We start from the raw sequence: 18,457 nt of genomic DNA on the forward strand, positions 1-18,457 counted from the left end.
GGAGGGGGTCAGGGAGGGCGGGGTGCGGAGAGGGGAGCGGGGAGGACGGAGGGCGGGGAGGGGAGGTCGCGGAGGGGACCCGGGTGCCGTCCCGCCTGCCCCCTGCGGCAAGCTCTCCGCCCCCGACCCTGAGGCGTCCCAGCTCGTCGGGCTCCTAACTGGTCCGAAGGGACTCGGTGACCGTGGGAACCGGGGGAGGGAGCAGGTGTAGACCCGGCGTAAAGAAGGCCGAGGGCGCTGGGCGGACGCCGGTGGGTCCGGGAGCGACTGTGTCCGTCGGGACGTCCCGAAAGGCTGAGCAGAACGTGTCCCAGGAGGTGGGACCAGGCTCCAGAAGGACACGGGCGACCCCGGGACAGGGGTGCTGGGGCCATTTCATAGAGAGCAGAGCAAAAGGAGAGCAGCGGGCGAAAACCGCGTCTCTGTCTTCTGGAAAATACCCCGCGCCTTAGAGAGGCCCCCTTCCTTCCCAGGTAAGCACAGGAGCTTCAGCTCCGACTTTTATATTCTTAGTTTCAGAGGCAGAGGTCAGTGATTCATGAGCCTTGCACACCCCCCAGTGCTCCGGCCTCCCCAGCGACCCCATCCCTCACCCCCTTCCCTCCACATCCCTCAGGCCGGTCCTAGGATTAAGGGTCTCATGGTTGGTCTCCCTCTCTGATGTCATCTTGTTTTTATTTTTCCCTCCCTTCCTCTAGGCTCCTCTGTTTTGTTACTAAAATTCCACACGTGAGTGAGATCCTGTCTTTCTCTGATTGACCTATGTTGCTCAGCATAATACCCTCTAGTTCCATCCACGTCATTCCAAATGGCAAGATTTCTTTTTTGTTTGTTTGTTTGTTTTTGTTTTTTTTTTTTTTTTTTTTAATTTTTTTTTTATTTATTTATGATAGTTACAGAGAGAGAGAGAGGCAGAGACACAGGCAGAGGGAGAAGCAGGCTCCATGCACCGGGAGCCCGACGTGGGATTCGATCCCGGGTCTCCAGGATCGCGCCCTGGGCCAAAGGCAGGCGCCAAACCGCTGCGCCACCCAGGGATCCCTGTTTGTTTGTTTTTGATAGCTGAATAGCAGCCCATTCTTTATCTTCTTCTTTATCCATTCTTCTCTCAGTGGATATCTGGGCTCTTTCCACAGTTTGGCTTCTGTGGACATTGCTGTTACAAACATTGGGGTGCAGGTGCCCCTTGAGATCACTACATTTGTATCTTTGGGGTAATTGCTGGGTCATAGGGAAGCTCTATTTTCAACTTTTGGAGGAACCTCCATACTGTTTTCCAGACTGGCAAGAGCATCCCATCTTCTCAAATTATTGAGCCAGATTCCAGTGTCTTCAGTAGTTTCCTTGCTTACCTGCCTTAACAGTCCCAACACCCCCTTCTTATAATGAATATTTTTAGCCCCTTTATAACCCTGAACTATAATATATAAATAATGCATTTATTTATATTATATTTATTTATATATATATTTATATTTATTTTTTTACCTACACACACAATTTAAAAACTTATAAAATGTCTATGAGATATAAAAAAATAGAAAGAAGATGATTTATTATAAAACACTACGTGTTTATATATGTAGATACTTGGGCACAACATTCAAGAAGCCAATACAGGACTCAGATGCCCGCGGCTCAGTATAGAATCACCTTGACTGTAACAGCTACTCTCAGCCTCCACCCCGGACCTATGAATCACAAACTATAATTTAACAAGATTCCCAGATTATTCCCTCTCACATTAAACTCTGAGAAGCTCTAATCCTGACAGGTGGAATGGGCCCTGGAGTCTTCATTTCCCTGGTGGCCAGGCCTGGGAATTGGTGATCTTATTTTTCTCATTTCCCAGTTCTTAGAGAGCACTCAGTTTTTTCTTCTCAGCTTACATCCCCAACTGCCGGTCGATGGCATTGAGCTGCGGCGTCTCTCCCGGGGTGAAGGAGTGCCAGCCTCTCAGCCTTAGAAGTGCCTTTAGTAAGGGCCCAGCACCTATGACAGCTGTTCATCTCTTCTTGTCCATCTTCTTGCACACTTCTTGTCCTCCCCCATTTTGATTTGACAAACACCTGTTCACTATGTCAGCTACACTGCAATGAAAAATGGTTAAATCCGTTAAGCATCTACCAAATGCAAATGACAGCTTGTAAAACGTATAAAACCCGCATTCTTCTCAAAACGCATTTATGATCTCATGAAGGGGACAGACACATGCGGAAAGTTGCAAAAATAATACGTGGATTATGAGAAATGCTATATTCCACTAGGAAACAAACCACAGGGTTATGTGGGGAAGGGACTTTGATAACTTCCTGAAGGAACAGGACTTTGAACCGGGAAGGGCAAGCCTCCTCTGATACAGAGCTGAGGGGAGTGAGAGCCTTGGGAGTGTAAAGGCCACTGGTTTCAATGGATTTGTTCTCCTTTGTGAATAATTACCTTTGGGTTTATAGCTCGTGTTTCCATTCAGTGTAACTACTGCCAAATTCAAAACAACTTTATTTTTTTTTATTTTTTTTTATTTATTTATGATAGGCACACAGTGAGAGACAGAGACAGAGACATAGGCAGAGGGAGAAGCAGGCTCCATGCACCGGGAGCCCGACGTGGGATTCGATCCCCGGTCTCCAGGATCACGCCCTGGGTCAAAGGCAGGCGCTAAACCGCTGCGCCACCCAGGGATCCCACTACTGCCAAATTCAAAACATAGTAGGAGTTGCAGTACGTAGACCAGCACTTACCCAGTAGCGCCTGACATCCCAACGGAGGCCTTCCGGGCTACCTGAGAGCCACAGAAGCCCATCAGGGGGCTACAAGAACTTCAGGCCATTGGCCCTTCTGACGCCTCTGACTCAAAACAAGTGTGCATTTGGCCTCTGGCCTGTTGATATTTGCTGCTGCCTCTGCTCACCTTCCTTCAAGGATGTTCCCCACTGTAAGCCCTCCTCCTCTGCCCAGTCTCCCTTACCAGGTATAGCAGATTAAAGTAGACCACAAACTTTTTTCTCCTCCTGCCACTGAGAAATGGAGTCTGATTTCTCCCTTATTGAACCTGGGATGACCTGGTGACTTGCTTGACCAATATACATTGCAGGGTATCGTTCTGGGACTTCTGGGGCTAGGTCGAAGGAACTTCACACCTTCCACCCAGGACTCTTGGAATACTCCCTCTGGAGGCTGCCAGGTAAGTTCAGCTACCCTTCGACTACCCCACGGAAGAGGGGCCACATGCATATGCTTCAGTGAACAATCTCAGCTGAGCTTAGTTTTCCAGCCAACCCCCCTCCCGCCCTGCCCCCGCCAGGATGCCGAACACGTGAACCCAGCTGTCTTGGGGACTCCCGATCGGTGCCCTGACCAGCTGGATACAACCGAGTAACTTCATCAGTGAACATAGAGCAGAAAATTCATCTAGCTAAACCCTGCCTGAATTTAAGTGAAACTAATGACACATAAAATCATGAGAAATATAGTAGAATATTGTTTTAAGTCACTAAGTTTTGAATACTTTGCATCATCAGAGCATTGGAAAACTAAGCCTGCAACATTTAAGAGTAGTTTATATCGGATTACATTGTAGTCAACCCACCCTCCTTAAACCCGTTAAATCATGGGAATCCCTGGGTGGCTCAGTGGTTGAGCGTCTGCCTCCAGCTCAGGGCGTGATCCTAGAGACTCAGGATCGAGTCCCACATTGGGCTCCCTGCATGGAGCCTGCTTCTCCCTCTGCCTCTCTCTCTCTGTGTCTTTCATGAATAAATGAATAAAATCTTTTTTTTTTTAATATTTTAGGGATCCCTGGGTGGCGCAGTGGTTTGGCGCCTGCCTTTGGCCCAAGGCGCAATCCTGGAGACCCGGGATCGAATCCCACGTCAGGCTCCCGGTGCATGGAGCCTGCTTCTCCCTCTGCCTGTGTCTCTGCCCCTCTCTCTCTCTCTCTCTCTCTGTGACTATCATAAATAAATAAATAAAAATTAAAATTAAAAAATCTTTTAAATCACTTCCTAACACATTGACTTGTGCAATAGTTCCTTGTAGTGGACTTGCTCATCCTGGGAGGTAGATTAGCTGAAATAGATGCCAATCTACGTGGCTAGCTTCTCTGCCTAGACAAGGAGCCTCATATCTATGGGATTGATTACACTCTCTCATCATTCACCCAACAAATATTCATTCATTGATATCAAATTAATCAACATCAAAGCCAACCTCTGGGATGTACGCCGTGAAGTCATGTTTCCCTGATTGCTGTATGGCCCCAGGGTTACGGTCACCAAATACAGGGAGACACTGGTGTCTTCCCAAGTTAGCACTCCTTCCCACCCTTGTGCCCTGGTACCTGTCTGGTTGTCATAGTCGGGGAGTGGCCCTACTTCTCAGCCTACAGAGAGGTATCGGGAAGAGGTCTTGATGGAAGTCAATGAACAGATTCAATATATTGTTCCCGCATGTTCTTCCACCTTTTGCATAAAAATATACTATCAACTTTCATAACATTTGGGGTCATTTGTTAAAGAGTATTAGTGCTAAATAATCTCTGCCAGCTAAAACTCAGTGGACAGGTAACTTCAACACCTGCTTCCTGCGTCTTAGCAAACATGGGTTGAACAGACCACAAGTGGTCAGGGGCCGTTTGGGGTGGCCACGTTCTTAGACACTCAGCCCTGACAAAGACTTCCCCAGGTTCACTACAGGAGGTACTGTGGCCAGGGACTCTAGCCCTTAGCATGCATCCCATAGCAGTGCTTCTCGTGAGGGCCTGGGAAGAGGAGTCCGTGCTGTGGCTCGGTGATCCTGGAGGCTCTAAACAGGGCCTGGACCATCCTGCCTGCAGCTCGCCAGCCACATTTTAGCAGTTGGAGAAAAGCAGCTCTTATCATTTTCCTAACTCATCACTAATTTCTCACTTGACAGCCCAAAAGTTTCAAACGACTTGCCCGGGTTAAAAGAACCGTCAGAGAAGGAGCTAGAACTAGACCACAAGTCCCTTGACTCCCAGTCCCCACCCTGGCCGCAGTAGCACCTGCTCCCGTGGCCACGTCTTTAGCATTACTGCCTACAGAAGGCCACTGTTACAATGAACTGTTGCCCTGGAGGCCTTTTTCATAAACACATTAAAAGAGTATGTCAGCGTCCATAAGTATTGAAGATGGGACCTGTCTAAGGAGTTCGGGCTTGGGACGCCCGGGGGGCTCAGCGGTTGAGCCCCTGCCTTCGGCTCAGGGCCTGATCCTGGGGTCCCGGGATCGAGTCCTACATCGGGCTCCCTGCATGGAGCCTGCTTCTCCCTCTGCCTCTCTGTGTGTGTGTCTCTCATGAGTAAATAAATAAAATTTTAAAAATAAACAAATAAAGAGTTCAGACTATGTCAAAAAAGTAGTCATACTGAAAACATGATCAGGACACCTGGTCTCACATAGGACTGGAGTGTTTCTTCTGGGTGGACGGGGCATTTCAAAGTAAACTTTGGATGTCAAAATAGTGGACTTGGGGACTCTTCTAATGGCTGGTAGGAATAATGAAACAAAACATGGAAACTGGGATCCCTGGGTGGCGCAGCGGTTTGGCGCCTGCCTTTGGCCCAGGGCGCGATCCTGGAGACCCAGGATCAAATCCCACATCGGGCTCCCGGTGCATGGAGCCTGCTTCTCGCTCTGCCTATGTCTCTCTCTTTCTCTCTCTCCCTCTGTGACTATCATGAATAAATAAATAAAATCTTTAGAAAAAAAAAAAACATGGAAATTAGGACAGCCCCAGGAGGATGGAGTCCTTGGCCACCGTGTTAATCTAAGATGGGGATGGAGATGCTTAGAACGGTACCTAAATGTGCACGCTGGAGTCCAGGAGATCTGTGGCTAAACTCTGCTCTGCTGTTAATGAGCCGAGGGACCTAGACTGCAGAAGAAAATAAGGTAAATAGTCTCATAGACCCTGAATAAGGTAAGAGACTGGTCCTTGAGTCTGCAGCAAGACCGGATGATGCTGATAAGGTAAAGGGGCCTGTCAAGGTCCCCTGTTGGAAAAGCTTCACCTGGTGTATTGTACTCCTAACAACCCCCGGCTCAAGGCAACCTAGCAAATGAAACAACCTACTGGAAGGAAGAGCCCCTGAGCTTCTCTGAAACTCCCAACCAGTCTGTGCCATAGCTTACAGACCCCTTGGGACTGCCTCCAGTCTCTAATGCTATTTATGCCTGAGGAGACACGAGGGAGGCCAGAAAAAGACAAGTAGTTAGGACTTTCCTGCCTATAGACCTATACTGTGATGCTCGTCCAAGCCAACCTCTTGGTCCTTGTGTACGGATATGTCACCTGGAAACTGCTCTCATAAAAAGCTTTCCTCTTCATTATCCAGGCTGTGCCAAATGCCTTGGCTTCCTGCACTTTATAAAGAAGTGTTTGGGCAGCCCGGGGGTGGGGGGGGGGAGCGGTGGGGGGGGCTCAGCCGTTTGGCGCCACCTTCGGCCCGGGGCCTGATCCTGGGGACCCGGGACCCAGTCCCACGTCGGGCTCCCTGCGTGGAGCCTGCTTCTCCCTCTGCCTGTGTCTCTGCCTCTCTCTCTCTCTCTCTCATGAATAAATAAATAAAATCTTAAAAAAAAAAAAGGAGTGTTTGAATGACATGATCTCTAAAATCTCTTCATTCCAAGATTCTTCTTCACTTGACTCATCTTGTGATTCTGAACTACTGACATAGAAATCTAACTGGTTTCTTGTCCCAGTGTTTTCACATTCCATGTATTTTGCCCTGGACACCTGCAAAGTTGGTAACAGAGAAGGTTTAAAATGGAAAAAAAAAAAAAAAAGGAAGGTGAAAGTGACATGAAAATCCTAGTAGATACAAAACCAAGTATCCTTATTTGCCCACACAGAGTCTAGGCTGAAGGAGCGACAATGCAGAAGAGTGGAAAACTGCACACATCTACCCATATTTCTTCAAGTGAAGAAGAAAGATAAGGGGAGAACAAACTCAAATGATTTCAATGCTTTGTGTCTAGGAAAAAGGGAAAATGATAGTCTCAAAAAAGCCTGTAGAGTCTGAAGTCATGATGATGGTACATCCAAGGAGACATGAGGGAGGCTAGGAAAAAAAAAAAAACTAGAACCCACATTAAGTTATTATGACTTTAGGTGGAAGAGAGGAGAGCTTTCTCAAGAAGAACATAAAGCAAAAAAAAAAAAAAAAAAAAAAAAGCAATAAATAAGTAAATAAAATAAAAAATAAAAATAAAAAATAAAAAAGAAGAAGAACATAACGCAAGGTAAAAGAAGAATATGAACAATCTAGAATGAGGCGCAGAAGACAAAGGACCCAGGTAGTCCAATGCGTTTACTGATACTAGACATTCCCTGCATGCCCAGTCCCACCCAGTTCCTGAGTCAGTCTTGAAATGATGGAAACGATGGAAGCAATAGCAGAAATTCCGCCCTCACCCACAAAGGAGGTTGAGGGAAGAGTGTGGAGGCAGCTAGCAGCGGAATATGTAAAACACCTTGGCTCATTATCTGAGGGGCCCGATGTAAGAATCCTGGGCCTCTACCCACTCACCAACCCGTGGCCTGATCCCTGGATTGCCGTGATTATGCACTCTGTGTGAGTGTTTTCCATCCCAATTGCTGACTCTCACCCTGCTTCCTTTCTGGAGTCGCAATATTACACTGAATCAATCACACACCACTTGGCTCGAGCCCCAGCCTGTTACCGGGCCTAGATCAGGTCTTTCTCACCAAAGGGTAGACCACTGACTAGTGTCCTCCTACAAATCCAAGGCCTCCTTCTCTCTTCTCACTCCATCTGCGATTCAAAAACTGAATAGTGAGGAGGGCCTGGTGGCTCAGTTGGTTGGATGTCCAACTCTTGAGCTGAGGGGCATGGGTTCACAGCCTGCATAGGGCTCCATGCTGAATGTGGAGTCTGCATTAAAAAAAAAAAGACCAAACTAAATAGTAAAATCTGGAGACTTCTGTAACCAGCCCTATCCACGTACTTTTGGACCCTTGGCTCTCAGCTCCACCTGGGATGGAGCCATGTCCGTTTGGACAATAGGATTCAGCTTTCTGCCGCCTCTCTGGGTTTTTTAAAATAGTTTTTTAAAGTTCTTTATGTACTTATTTATTTAAGTATTCTCTACACCCAACATGGAGCTTGAACTCACAACCGTGAGACCAAGAGTCACATGCTCCTCTGACCGAGCCAGCTGGGCATCCCGTCTGCCACCTCTTTGGAGAAATAAGAGAAGGCTCAGAAGAGTGTCCTCTCCGGAGCCAGGGAAGAAATATTTAGGATAAGGGCCCAGTTTTCAAGCCAAGCCAGTCAATCCTGCAGAAAGATGGAGAATGAGGACGGCCTCGGGTTACTTGGTGAGAAGTCCGTCCTAGGCGGAGATAGGACCGAACTACAGGCACTTGCATGTGCTTTTTAAAATAGAGAAACTCAGGCAGGAATCGTTCAACAACGATGAAACCTTTATTTAGGCTGGTCTTGGCCTACAAACCACAAAGAGCACGTTCACAGAAGTTTATCCTGAAGACCCAAGCCTCATAGGTTCTCAGGACCCTCAATTTCCCTCTCTGGCTTCTTCACTCTGTCTTTCCTTTCCTCACGTATCTCCCACTTATCCCTCCTCGTGCTCATCTAGGCTCCAAAACAGAGAGATGGGTAAAAAAGAACTTACTAATGAAATCTCAAAAAAAGAAAAGAAGACAGAAACCAAAGCCCGCCAAGCACCTCAGGCCAGGATGAAGAAAGGTCAAAGAGAGGCTCCTCTATCTCACCCTCAGGAAGATGAGAACCCTAATAAACCGTGATAATAGAAAAGTGACCTATACACATAACTGACCCTTCTCTGCCCTCGGCTGCTTGCTCAGGGGTCCGGCAGGAAGGACCAAGGGGAGTTGTGAATCGAGAGAAGACACAACTAGGTGAAAGCTGCCATCTTCAGAAAAGCTCCAGAGACGAGGGTGGGCGGGCAACAACAGTAGAAGGCCCTGAAGAACCCTCTGGAACACTGACCTCCCTTCTGCTAGAGAGACACAGGGCACTGCATGTCTCACTTGCTTCTCTTCTCTGACTGGTGACTTTCCAAGGAGTCTTCAAAATCCAACTCAAACTACAGCCATCTGGCAACGACCTCCCTAGCGGAGGCCTGGCAGGGGTCCCCCCTCCATCGTCTGGGCTGCCACACCTCTACGAGCGAGGAGCGAGGTACAGGGAGGACCAGCTCGGTGTCCCCACTCCAAGACCACCGCAAGCCCGCCCACTGCTCAGGGCCTCCCCGGTCGGTGTCCTTCCTGCCTCGCTTAGTGCCTGGCACCTGGGAGGTGACCGATCACCGTGACGGAGAAAGGAGAAGAGAAAAGAAAAGGAAGGAAGAGCAGGGTGGAGGAAAGGAGAAAGGAAGCATCTGACTGAACTTTGCCTGGCCCAAAAAAAAAAAAAAAAAAGGAAACGGATCTTAAAAACTCTAGAGGAAAGGGAAAGGAAGCGGGAAGCCCCTCCGGAGTCCTCTTGGCCTCTCCCTTTCTCTCTCGGCCTCCTCCTCTCAACTAGGCCCTTGGGTCGCCACTCCCGATCCCCAAACCCTCCCCAGAGGAAGGAGAGGCCCGTCAGGCTTCTGGCTCCTTCCATGCCCCCCAACCTCAGCTACCACAGTCCCACTGCGGGCACCTCTCTGCCCCGCCCATGCCTCATCATCATCCCCACGCACAGCACCCCTCCTCCTGGCCCTGGCAGTGCCCCCGACAAGGACTTGTGCCTCAGATCCAAGACCAAAAGGGGGCGCCTGGGGGGCTCAGCAGGGAGCACCTGCCTTGGGCTCAGGGCGTGACCCCGGGGTCCCCCACGAGGTCCCCTCTGCCCGGGTCTCCCATGAGTAAATAAGAAAAGAAAAGAACGCCAGAGGCTCTTCGGCGCAGCCTGCGGTGTGGGGGCTGAGGAGGCGCTGGCGTGGGCCTGCGAGTCACCCGAGAAGGACAATCACCAAGGGGGCTTGGGTGTCCCATGGATTGATTGGAGGGCAGGTCCTGAAAAAGCGAAGAGCATGAAATGTCCGGTCCTCGTGTCCTCAAACTCAAACTCCTTGGCCTTCCCACGTTTTTCATCTTGGTCCTTGGGTCAGAGGCGCGGTTGTTGGGACGGTCCCCTCGTGGCCCCTGCATGCCAACGCCCGGAGCTTCCTGTCTCCGAACCCGATGCACTTGCCCATCAGCCATGTCACGGTCCCGACACCTGGTAGGGCCGCTCCGGGCCTCCTCTCCGCATCCCGGCATCCAGCTGCCTCCCCGTCGGCAATAGCCTTTTCCAGGAATCCTGGGCCACCTCTTGCTCAGCAGAGATCATATGCGCAAAAGCAGATCATACGACCCTGTGCTCTCACGACACAGCTTGTCCTCGTCCCCCCACAATCTCCATGCTTCTCTGTTTCTGCTCCTTTCCTCCCCGCCACCCACCGCTGCTGCCCGCTCACCCTGCAGGTTTGCTCTGCTGCTGGGAGGGGAGCAAGTCTGCGTGCTGCACAGCAGGCAGCTCCAGGACACAGGCGGGCATCTCGGCCCGGGGCCTTGGCAGTGTTCCCAGGCAGAGCCAGCGGTCCAGGCCGGGGCAGTAGGCGTGGACCAGGTGTGACAGTGCATAGGTCCGGTGACTGTAGCCCCCCAGCACCAGCAGCTCCCCCTGTAGCGCGGCCCCCGCGGCCCCCACGTGCGGGGAGGGCAGAGGGGCCAGGTGGGCCCAGCTGTCAGTCCGCGGGTCATAGGCCTCCAAGCTCAGCAGGTCCCCTGTGTCCCCGAGGCCGCCAGCCACATACAACCGGCCCTGCAGAGCAGCCATGACGTGGCCAGCCCGGGCTTCGCCCATGGGGCTCAGCAGTGTCCCCGGCTTCTCCTGTTTGGGGTCGTAGAGCAGCAGGGAGGCCAGGTAGCCGCCCGCCCCGTCGCAGCCCCCGCTCAGGTACAGGCGGCCCTCAGACTCGGCGGCCGCGTGGGCAAAGCGCGGTGCTGGCAGGGCTGGCGCGGGCCTGGGGGAGAGAGGGAGGCTCAGGCCCAGGCCTCCTGCAGCTCCCGGCCTCCCCCCCAACCCGCCCGGCAGGGGCAGCCCCCTCACCTCCACCCGTCGCGCTCGGGGTCGTAGGCCTCCACGGAGCTGAGAGCCACGTCCCCACTCCTGCCGCCGAGCGCGTACAGCAGCCCGCCCAGTGCCACCAGCGGGAACAGGCTCCTGGCCTGGGCCAGAGGCGCCATCTCCTCCCAGCCGCCTCGGCCGGGGTCCCACCTGCAGGGAGCAGAGCACGGGACAGGTGGCGGGGCTGCATCCCTCCCTCTGCCCCTCCCCAGCGTCCCACCTGCAGGGACCGGGCCGCATCCCCCCTCCGCCCTCCCCGGGGTCCCACCAGCAGGGGATCAGACCACGGGACAGGTGGCCGGGCGCATCCCCGCCACCCCACCCCCCCACCCCCGCGCCCAGGCCGTACCTGATCGTGGACGCCAGCGTGTTGGCGGGGCCGTAGAAGTCCTGGCCGCCGCACACGTAGAGCGCGCGGCCCTGCGGGCTGGCGGCCCCGTGGCGGAAGCGCGCCCCGGGCAGCGCGGGCAGGCGGCCCCACTCCACGGTGCGCACCCGGCCGGTGCCGCAGCAGAAGGCCCGCGCCCAGCACACGCCGCGCGCCGGCCGCCCGGCCGCCAGGTCCGCCGACAGCCCGTCCCCGCCGGGCAGCACGAGCGCGCCGTCGGGCTCCCTCCGCCGGCCGCGAGCCGGGGCCGCCGCCGCCTCCTCCAGCAGGCGCGCCAGCAGGTCGGGCGGCAGCGGCGGGGGCAGCCCGGCCGCGCGCACCCGCCGCAGCTCGCGCGTGGACATGCGGCCGAAGCGCACACCGCGCAGCAGGGCCCGCGCCTCGACCTCGGCCGCCTCGGGGTGGGCCGCCAGCCAGCGCCGCGCCGCCGCGAAGGCCTCCAGCTCCTCCCGCAGGTGCAGCGCGTCGCTGCGCAGGAGCTCGGCCAGCAGCGCGGGCGGCAGCGACGCGAAGGCGGGGCTGCGGGCGGCGGCCGGCAGGTGGCCCAGCAGGTAGAGCCGCGCCCGGCGGCCGAGCGCCTCGAGCCCCGCGGCCTCCGCGGCGGGCAGCAGGGCCAGGCAGCGCGCGGGGCTCAGGCCGCGGCCCAGGGCGCGCTCGCACAGCGCCAGGCACGCCGCGCTCTGGTACCGCGCCGCGGCCCGCGCCGCCCCCAGCAGCCGCCGCCACCGCGCCCGCACGGCGCCCGAGTAGGCGAAGGACACGAGCAGCCGCAGGTCCCGTGCCGACATGCTGCGCAGCCGCACCGCGGCGCCCCGGGACTCCCGCATGCCGCTCAGCAGCATCGCGCCGAAGAACTCGCTGCCGCACGCCAGGGCCGCCCGGTGCACTGCGGGGGGAGGGCGCGGTGAGCCGGGCTGCGGGGGCCGGGCGGACCGCACCCCGCACCCCGCCCGGGGACCCGTAGAGGGGAGGAGCACTGCGGGGGGGAGAGGGTAGGAGGGGCACCGCGGGGGTGGTGGAGAGGACAGGGAGGGGCACTGCGGGAGAGAGAGGAGGGGGAGGGGCACTGCAGGGGGGAGAGAGGAGGGGGAGGGGCACCGCAGGGGGGGGAGAGGAGGGGAAGGGGCACCGCAGGGGGAGAGAGGAGGGGGAGGGGCACCGCAGGCGGGAGAGAGGAGGGGGAGGGGCACCGCATGGGGGAGAGAGGAGGGGAAGGGGCACTGCAGGGGGGAGAGGGGAGGTGGAGGGCACCGTAGGGGGAGGGTGCGGGTGAGCGGGACTGCGGGGGCCCGGACCCGCCCCCCCCCACCCCGCCCGGTGCACCGCAGGTTGGAGAAGCCCAGGGGAAGGGGCACCGCGGGGAGAAGAAGCCAGGGTGGCCGGCCCGCCTCTGCTCCCACCCCGGGCAGCGGCGCAAAGCCCCAGGCAAGCGCTGGTGAGCACAGGGTACCGCCGCAGGGGCCTGTGACAATGCAGGTTACAGACATGCGATTCATTAGGGGGGATGGACCCAACTGCAAAGAGCAATGTGCAACTGGCTCGGGTTTCTATCCTGCACTAAAGAAAGCGCTTTCCTTTACCATCGTAAGAGCCACTGGCATCCGCTACCCTGTTGGTCCAATTTTTCTTAGAAAATGGTGCCACGCTCAGGAATGCCTGTGACCTCATCTCACCCACTGCCATCTCCTGCTTCCGATGTCCCGTGTGCAGGGTTCTGCTCACACCCCCCCCTCATCTCAGTACAGTTCACGGAATCACATTTTAAACTAGAAACCTTTGAAACCATCCGGTTCAATTGCCCGTTTTAAGAAAAGGAAACTGAGTCCTAGAGAAAGGAAGGGATTTATTTTCTAGCCCATACGGTGACTCTCTGAGTGGATCTTCACTGCCTCCTGTCACCAACGTCAGGTTGCAGGGTATACTTGGGTATCAGTTGCCTTCCTGTCTGCATGGCCCTCATGACGCTGAAACTACCCTATTGGCAAATGCTATTAGATAACTAAACTCACGTGCTTCCTAACATAACTCAATTTGAGATGTTTGGCATCAAGTATGGACTACTCTTACCAAAATATTTAACCTAAATCTAATTGAAACTTTAGCTCTAGAGACATCTGGGGGGCTCAGTGGTTGAGCATCTGCCTTTGGCTCAGGGTGTGATCCTGGGGTCCTGGAATCAAGTCCCACATCGGGCTCCCCACCGGGAGCCTGCTTCTCCTGCCTGTGTCTCTACCTCTTTGTGTGTGCCTTTCATGAACAAAAAAAATTAAAAATCTTAAAAAAAAGAAACTTTAGCTCTAAAGTCAAATTTATAAGAAATTGAGAAGCTAACCCTACGACCCAGCAATTGCACTGCTGGGGCTTTACCCCAAAGATACAGATGCAGTGAAACGCTGGGACACCTGCACCCCGATGTTTACAGCAGCGTCCACAATAGCCACACTGTGGGAGGAGCCTCGGTGTCCATCGACAGATGATGGATAGAGAAGCTGTGGTCTATGTGTACAGTGGGATATTCCTTAGCCATTAGAAACGACAAATACCCACCATTTGCTTCGACGTGGATGGAACTGGAGAGTATGATGCTGAGTGAAATAAGTCTGTCGGAGAAGGACAAACATTATATGGTCTCATTCATTTGGGGAATATAAGAAATAGTGAAAGGGATTATAGGGAAAAGGAGAGAAAATAAGTGGGAAAAATCAGAAAGAGAGACAGAACATGAGAGACTCCTAACTCTGGGAAACGAACAAGGGGTAGTGGAAGGGGAGGGGGGCGGGGGGTGACTGGGTGACGGGCACTGAGGGGGGCACTTGATGGGATGAGCACTGGGTTTATGCTATATGTTGGCAAATCAAGCTCCAATAAAAAAATATACAAAAAAAAAAGAAAGAAATTGAGAAGCTAAAGGAAAAAGTTAAAACCATGACAGAAAACATACACAAATCTAGAAAATGGAGCATTCTATATAACTAATCTTGTTTGTTCACTTAAGCCATAAAAAAAGGACACCGAACTGTACAAGAGTAAAGGCAGCCTCAGAGATGTGTATGTGAGCACAGCAGAGTTCTCAATCGGCTCCTGGTTTGAGTGAAGCAGCTGTAGGCAAGTGGAAAGATTTTTTGGAAAAGTGGGAAAATTTCAACCTGGACTAGGTGAAACTAAGGAATTATTGTTCATCTTGTGAGACAGGAGTATTGTGGCAATGTCCTCTTTTAAAGAGACACAAACCCAAGTATTTATGAGCAAAATGTCACAGACTTACTTTAAACCTCAGTGATATGGGATCCCTGGGTGGCGCAGCGGTTTGGCGCCTGCCTTTGGCCCAGGGCGCGATCCTGGAGACCCAGGATCGAATCCCACGTCAGGCTCCCGGTGCATGGAGCCTGCTTCTCCCTCTGCCTGTGTCTCTGCCTCTCTCTCTCTCACTGTTGCCTATCATAAATAAATAAAAAACTTAAAAAAATATATATAAACCTCAGTGATAAATAAAGAGATGAAACAAATATCATAAGAGTGTTAATTGTTAAGTCTGGGAGCAAGCAGGATGTTCGAGTGTTTACGGTAGTATTTTCTTAATTTGCCATGTGTTGGAGGTGCTTCATAATAATTTAAAAAAAAAAAAAAAAAAAAAAAAAGGTAGTGGGGTAATGCTGCTGGAAGTCCTCTGGGCAGGGAGCACAGCTGAACTCCCAGGGAAGCTTAGGAGCTCCAGCCTCGCAGACCATCTGTGGCAGGTTGGCCTCCCCGCAGGGACAGATGATGTTGATGTGGCTTTCCATTGTCTTTTTGAGCACCAGGTAGGGAGCATCTCGGTGCTTCCCAAGTAGTGAGCATCAGTGACAGCTTTCAAATACATGTTGCCTGAGAAAATCTGCCTTCTTCCAAGCAGGTAAGCCACTTCAGTTCCTAAATAATCAACCGACTTCAGTATGTTGAAGCCCTAGTCCCCAGGGTGGTGATATTTGTAGGTGGGACCTTTGGGAGGTAATTAGCTGTGGGGGCGGAACCCTCATGAATAGGATTACTGCCATATAAGAGGAACAAGAGCGAGGTAACCTCTCCCTGCACCAGGTGAGGATACAGTGAGGAGGTGGCCCTCTGCCAACCAGGACCCTACGGGCACCCTGATCTTCGACTTCCGGGCTCCAGAGCTGTAAAAACTACATTTGTGGTGTCCAACTGCCCAGTCTACGGTCCTTTTGTTAAAGCCGTGCAAGCTAAGCAGGATGCTTTTTCCCCTGGGAGTCCCAGAAGTACTTTGGACTCCGCTCATTCTAATGGGCAGTCGCTGTAGGCCTCTGGACATGTCTTGGAGTCTCGTTTCTTCATGAGTAAAGTCTAAGAGCTGAACTGGAGAATCTCTCAATCGACACCTTTTAATCTAACACTTTTATATGCCTGCATCCCAACTGGCATTTGTCGGATCCTGTGTGTCTTTGGTTTGGTGGCATGGGAGGGAGCACATGGCCCCCCCGCAGGCGCAGACCCGGCTAGCCAACATTGGCTTGTGTCAGGTGGTCGCAGGGTCACATCTCCGAGTTTAACCCTCTTGCCCTGCGCCTGGGATAACGTTAGCTGCCTCGCTAGTTTGCAGGGAGCACAAAAAGAGGCGATGTGCCTACAAGTGCCTGGACCCCAGGACCTCAGGGAATGTCGGCAGCACCTGCATAATCCGCCACTGAGTGCACCCTCCTTAGCGTTCCCGGTGATGCGTGCAGTTAAGTTCAGGTGCCGCGGCCTGGTGGCCCCAGGATTGCAGGAGGCCAAAGCGGGCCTGTGGGTTAGCTGCAGGCCTCGTGTCTACCACGCCTGGGGTCAGGACACACGGAGTTTTTGCACCCTATTCCTCGGGCTGCCCTGCGTCCTCAACAGGAGAGGCCGGGGCGTGGGAGGCCCTGGGTTGGGCCCCGGGTTGGGCCCTCACCTCCTGCTCGCGGTCCCGGTCCCCCCGTGCCCCCCGCAGCAGCCAGCGGGCTAAGGGGTCGCCCCCCGCCCCCCCGCCCCGGCCCGCGCTCACCCCGCAGCCGGCAGCCGCCCGCCTGCAGCTCCAGGTCGCAGCCGGCACCCTCCCGGTACAGCAGCTCGATGCTCCGCAGCGTCTCCCGCAGCTCGGCTTCCGCACTGGGCGCCTCCGCCCCGGGCCCCTCCGCCCCCGGCCCCGCGCCGCCGGCTTCGCAGCTGCACCTGCGCCGGGCGGCCGCACTGACCCGGGGCGCGCGCAGGGCCTCGGCCGCCGCCAGCACGTCGCGCCCCGGGGCCGGGCCCAGGCGGCCCTCGTAGGCGAAGGTCAGCACTGCCTCCCAGGCGGCGGGGGCCACAGCCAGGCCGAGCGGCGACCCCGGGCCCCCGCCCCGCAGCCGCGCGCGGAACACGCCGCTCACGGCCGCCAGGACCACGCGGTGCAGCCCGTAGGCGCGGCCGCCCACGCGCACGCGCTCGTCCAGGAGCTGCCCCTGCGCCCGCAGCCGCTGCGCCGCCGCGAAGAACAGGCCCGGGTGCTCCTCGCTGAGCAGCGCCTGCTCCTCCTCGTCCTCCTCGTCCTCCTCGTCCTCCTCGTCCTCCTCGTCCTCCTCGTCCTCCTCCTGCTCCTGCTCCTCCTCCTGCTCCTGCTCCTCCTTATGCTCCTCCTTCTGCTCCTCCTCTTGCTCCTCCTCGTCCTCGTCCTCCTCTTCCTGCTCCTCCTTCTCCTCCTTCTGCTCCTTCTGCTCCTCCTTCTGCTCCTCCTCCTCCTCCTCCTCCTCCTCCGCCTCGTCCTCCTCTTCTGCCTCCTCCTCCTGTTCCTCCTGACACCGAAGCTTCCCCAGGGCCAGGACAACCGGGGGCGACCCGCTGTCCTCCGCGGAGGAAGGAGGCCGGGAGGGGGGTCTCTGCTCGGGCCCAGGGAGGCCCAGGTGCTGCCCCCCGCCGGGAACACCGACCCCCAGGGCCGAGGCCGGCAGTGTGGGCTCCAGGGCGCTCATGGTCCCCCGCTGTTGGCAGCAGCGAGGGGAGAAAGGAGGGGCTCAGAGCTGGGCCCCAAGGGGCCGTGGAGTGCTGACTGCAGCCCCTCCCCGTGCTTTCCCCCAGCCCGTCCCCAGGCCCTCACACCAGGGTCAGCATCCAGGCCTCAGCACCCAGGCTCACCCCCACCCCATCCCCAGGCCCCAGCACCCAGGCCCCAGCACCCAGGCTCTCCCCCCACCCCCATCCCCAGGCCCCAGCACCCAGGCTCTGCTCCCACCCCCATCCCCAACACCCAGGCCCCAGCACCAGTCCCTACTCCTCATCCCATCCCCAGGCCCCAGTACCCAGGGCCCAGCACCCACACTCAGCCCCCACCTCGCCCCCAGGCCCCAGCACCCAGGCCCCGGCACCCAGGCTCAGCCCCCACCCCGTCCCCAGAACCCAGGCTCAGCCCCCACCCCACCCCCAGGCCCCAGCACCCGGGCTCTGCCCCCACACCCCTGGCCCCAGGCCAAAGCACCCAGGCTCAGACCCCACCCCCTTCCCCAGGCCCCAGCACCAGGCTCCAGCACCCAGGCTCTGCCCCGACACCCGTTCCCAGGCCAAAGCACCCAGGCCCTGGCACCCAGGCTCAGCCACCATCCCTGGCCCCAGGCCCCAGCACCCAGGCTCAGCCCCCACCCCATCCCCAGGCCCCAGCACCCAGGCTCAGCCCCCACCCCGCACCCAGGCTCCAGCACCCAGGCCCTGGCACCCATGCTCTCCCCCCAACTCGTCCCCAGGCCCTGACAGCCTGGCCCTACGCCCAACTCTGGGATTCACCAAGGGCAGCAAAGCATGCGGGAAGCACATGTACAGATCCAGCGCCGGCCCCGTGTCCCGCCTGACTTGCCACCATCATACCGATCTCCACCCTCCCGAGACACCGGCGCTCCCCTGACTCGCAGTGGAACCTTCTCAGCTTGGACTGGGTGGCAGAGAGAACTTGCCCCTCACCGGGTCAG

General features: G+C 55.6%; 1 protein-coding gene and 3 long non-coding RNA genes across 6 annotated transcripts; 2 read left to right on the plus strand and 2 right to left on the minus strand.

Moving 5' to 3' along the window:
* The first annotated feature begins 6 nt into the window (after nt 1-6).
* On the plus strand, nt 7-3,943 carry LOC144282152 (uncharacterized). Of its 2 annotated transcripts, XR_013350490.1 has the most exons (4): nt 8-473; nt 2,536-2,971; nt 3,095-3,184; nt 3,793-3,943. It is a non-coding gene; the product is annotated as an uncharacterized LOC144282152 (long non-coding RNA). The 2 variants fall into 2 exon arrangements; XR_013350489.1 differs by having other exon boundaries at nt 7-473; nt 2,536-3,184.
* LOC144282153 (uncharacterized) lies at nt 1,043-6,365 on the minus strand. The gene is made up of 2 exons (XR_013350491.1): nt 5,821-6,365; nt 1,043-2,090 (listed from the first exon to the last, which is right to left on the minus strand). It is a non-coding gene; the product is annotated as an uncharacterized LOC144282153 (long non-coding RNA).
* Nucleotides 6,366-8,445: 2,080 nt separating this feature from the next.
* On the minus strand, nt 8,446-17,617 carry KLHL33 (kelch like family member 33). Its single transcript, XM_077845433.1, has 4 exons — nt 16,528-17,617; nt 11,469-12,393; nt 11,102-11,269; nt 8,446-11,015 (listed from the first exon to the last, which is right to left on the minus strand). The coding sequence occupies exons 1-4, from the start codon at nt 17,468-17,470 to the stop codon at nt 10,463-10,465; spliced, it is 2,589 nt and encodes an 862-aa protein (XP_077701559.1). The 5' UTR covers nt 17,471-17,617; the 3' UTR covers nt 8,446-10,462.
* LOC144282148 (uncharacterized) lies at nt 12,814-15,868 on the plus strand. Of its 2 annotated transcripts, XR_013350488.1 has the most exons (3): nt 12,814-12,942; nt 15,308-15,399; nt 15,582-15,868. It is a non-coding gene; the product is annotated as an uncharacterized LOC144282148 (long non-coding RNA). The 2 variants fall into 2 exon arrangements; XR_013350487.1 differs by lacking the exon at nt 12,814-12,942 and having other exon boundaries at nt 14,986-15,399.
* Nucleotides 17,618-18,457: the final 840 nt, after the last annotated feature.

Source organism: Canis aureus, chromosome 13, assembly GCF_053574225.1.
Source record: "Canis aureus isolate CA01 chromosome 13, VMU_Caureus_v.1.0, whole genome shotgun sequence".
Lineage (NCBI taxonomy): Eukaryota > Metazoa > Chordata > Mammalia > Carnivora > Canidae > Canis > Canis aureus.

Coding starts and splice junctions, on each gene's coding strand:
- KLHL33 (XM_077845433.1), bottom strand. CDS start 17,470: ATGAGCGCCCTGGAGCCCACACTGCCGGCCTCGGCCCTGGGGGTCGGT. Junction 11,270..11,468: donor ACGCTGGCGTCCACGATCAG/GTACGGCCTGGG, acceptor TGCTCCCTGCAG/GTGGGACCCCGGCCGAGGCG. Junction 11,016..11,101: donor CCCGAGCGCGACGGGTGGAG/GTGAGGGGGCTG, acceptor TCTCTCCCCCAG/GCCCGCGCCAGCCCTGCCAG.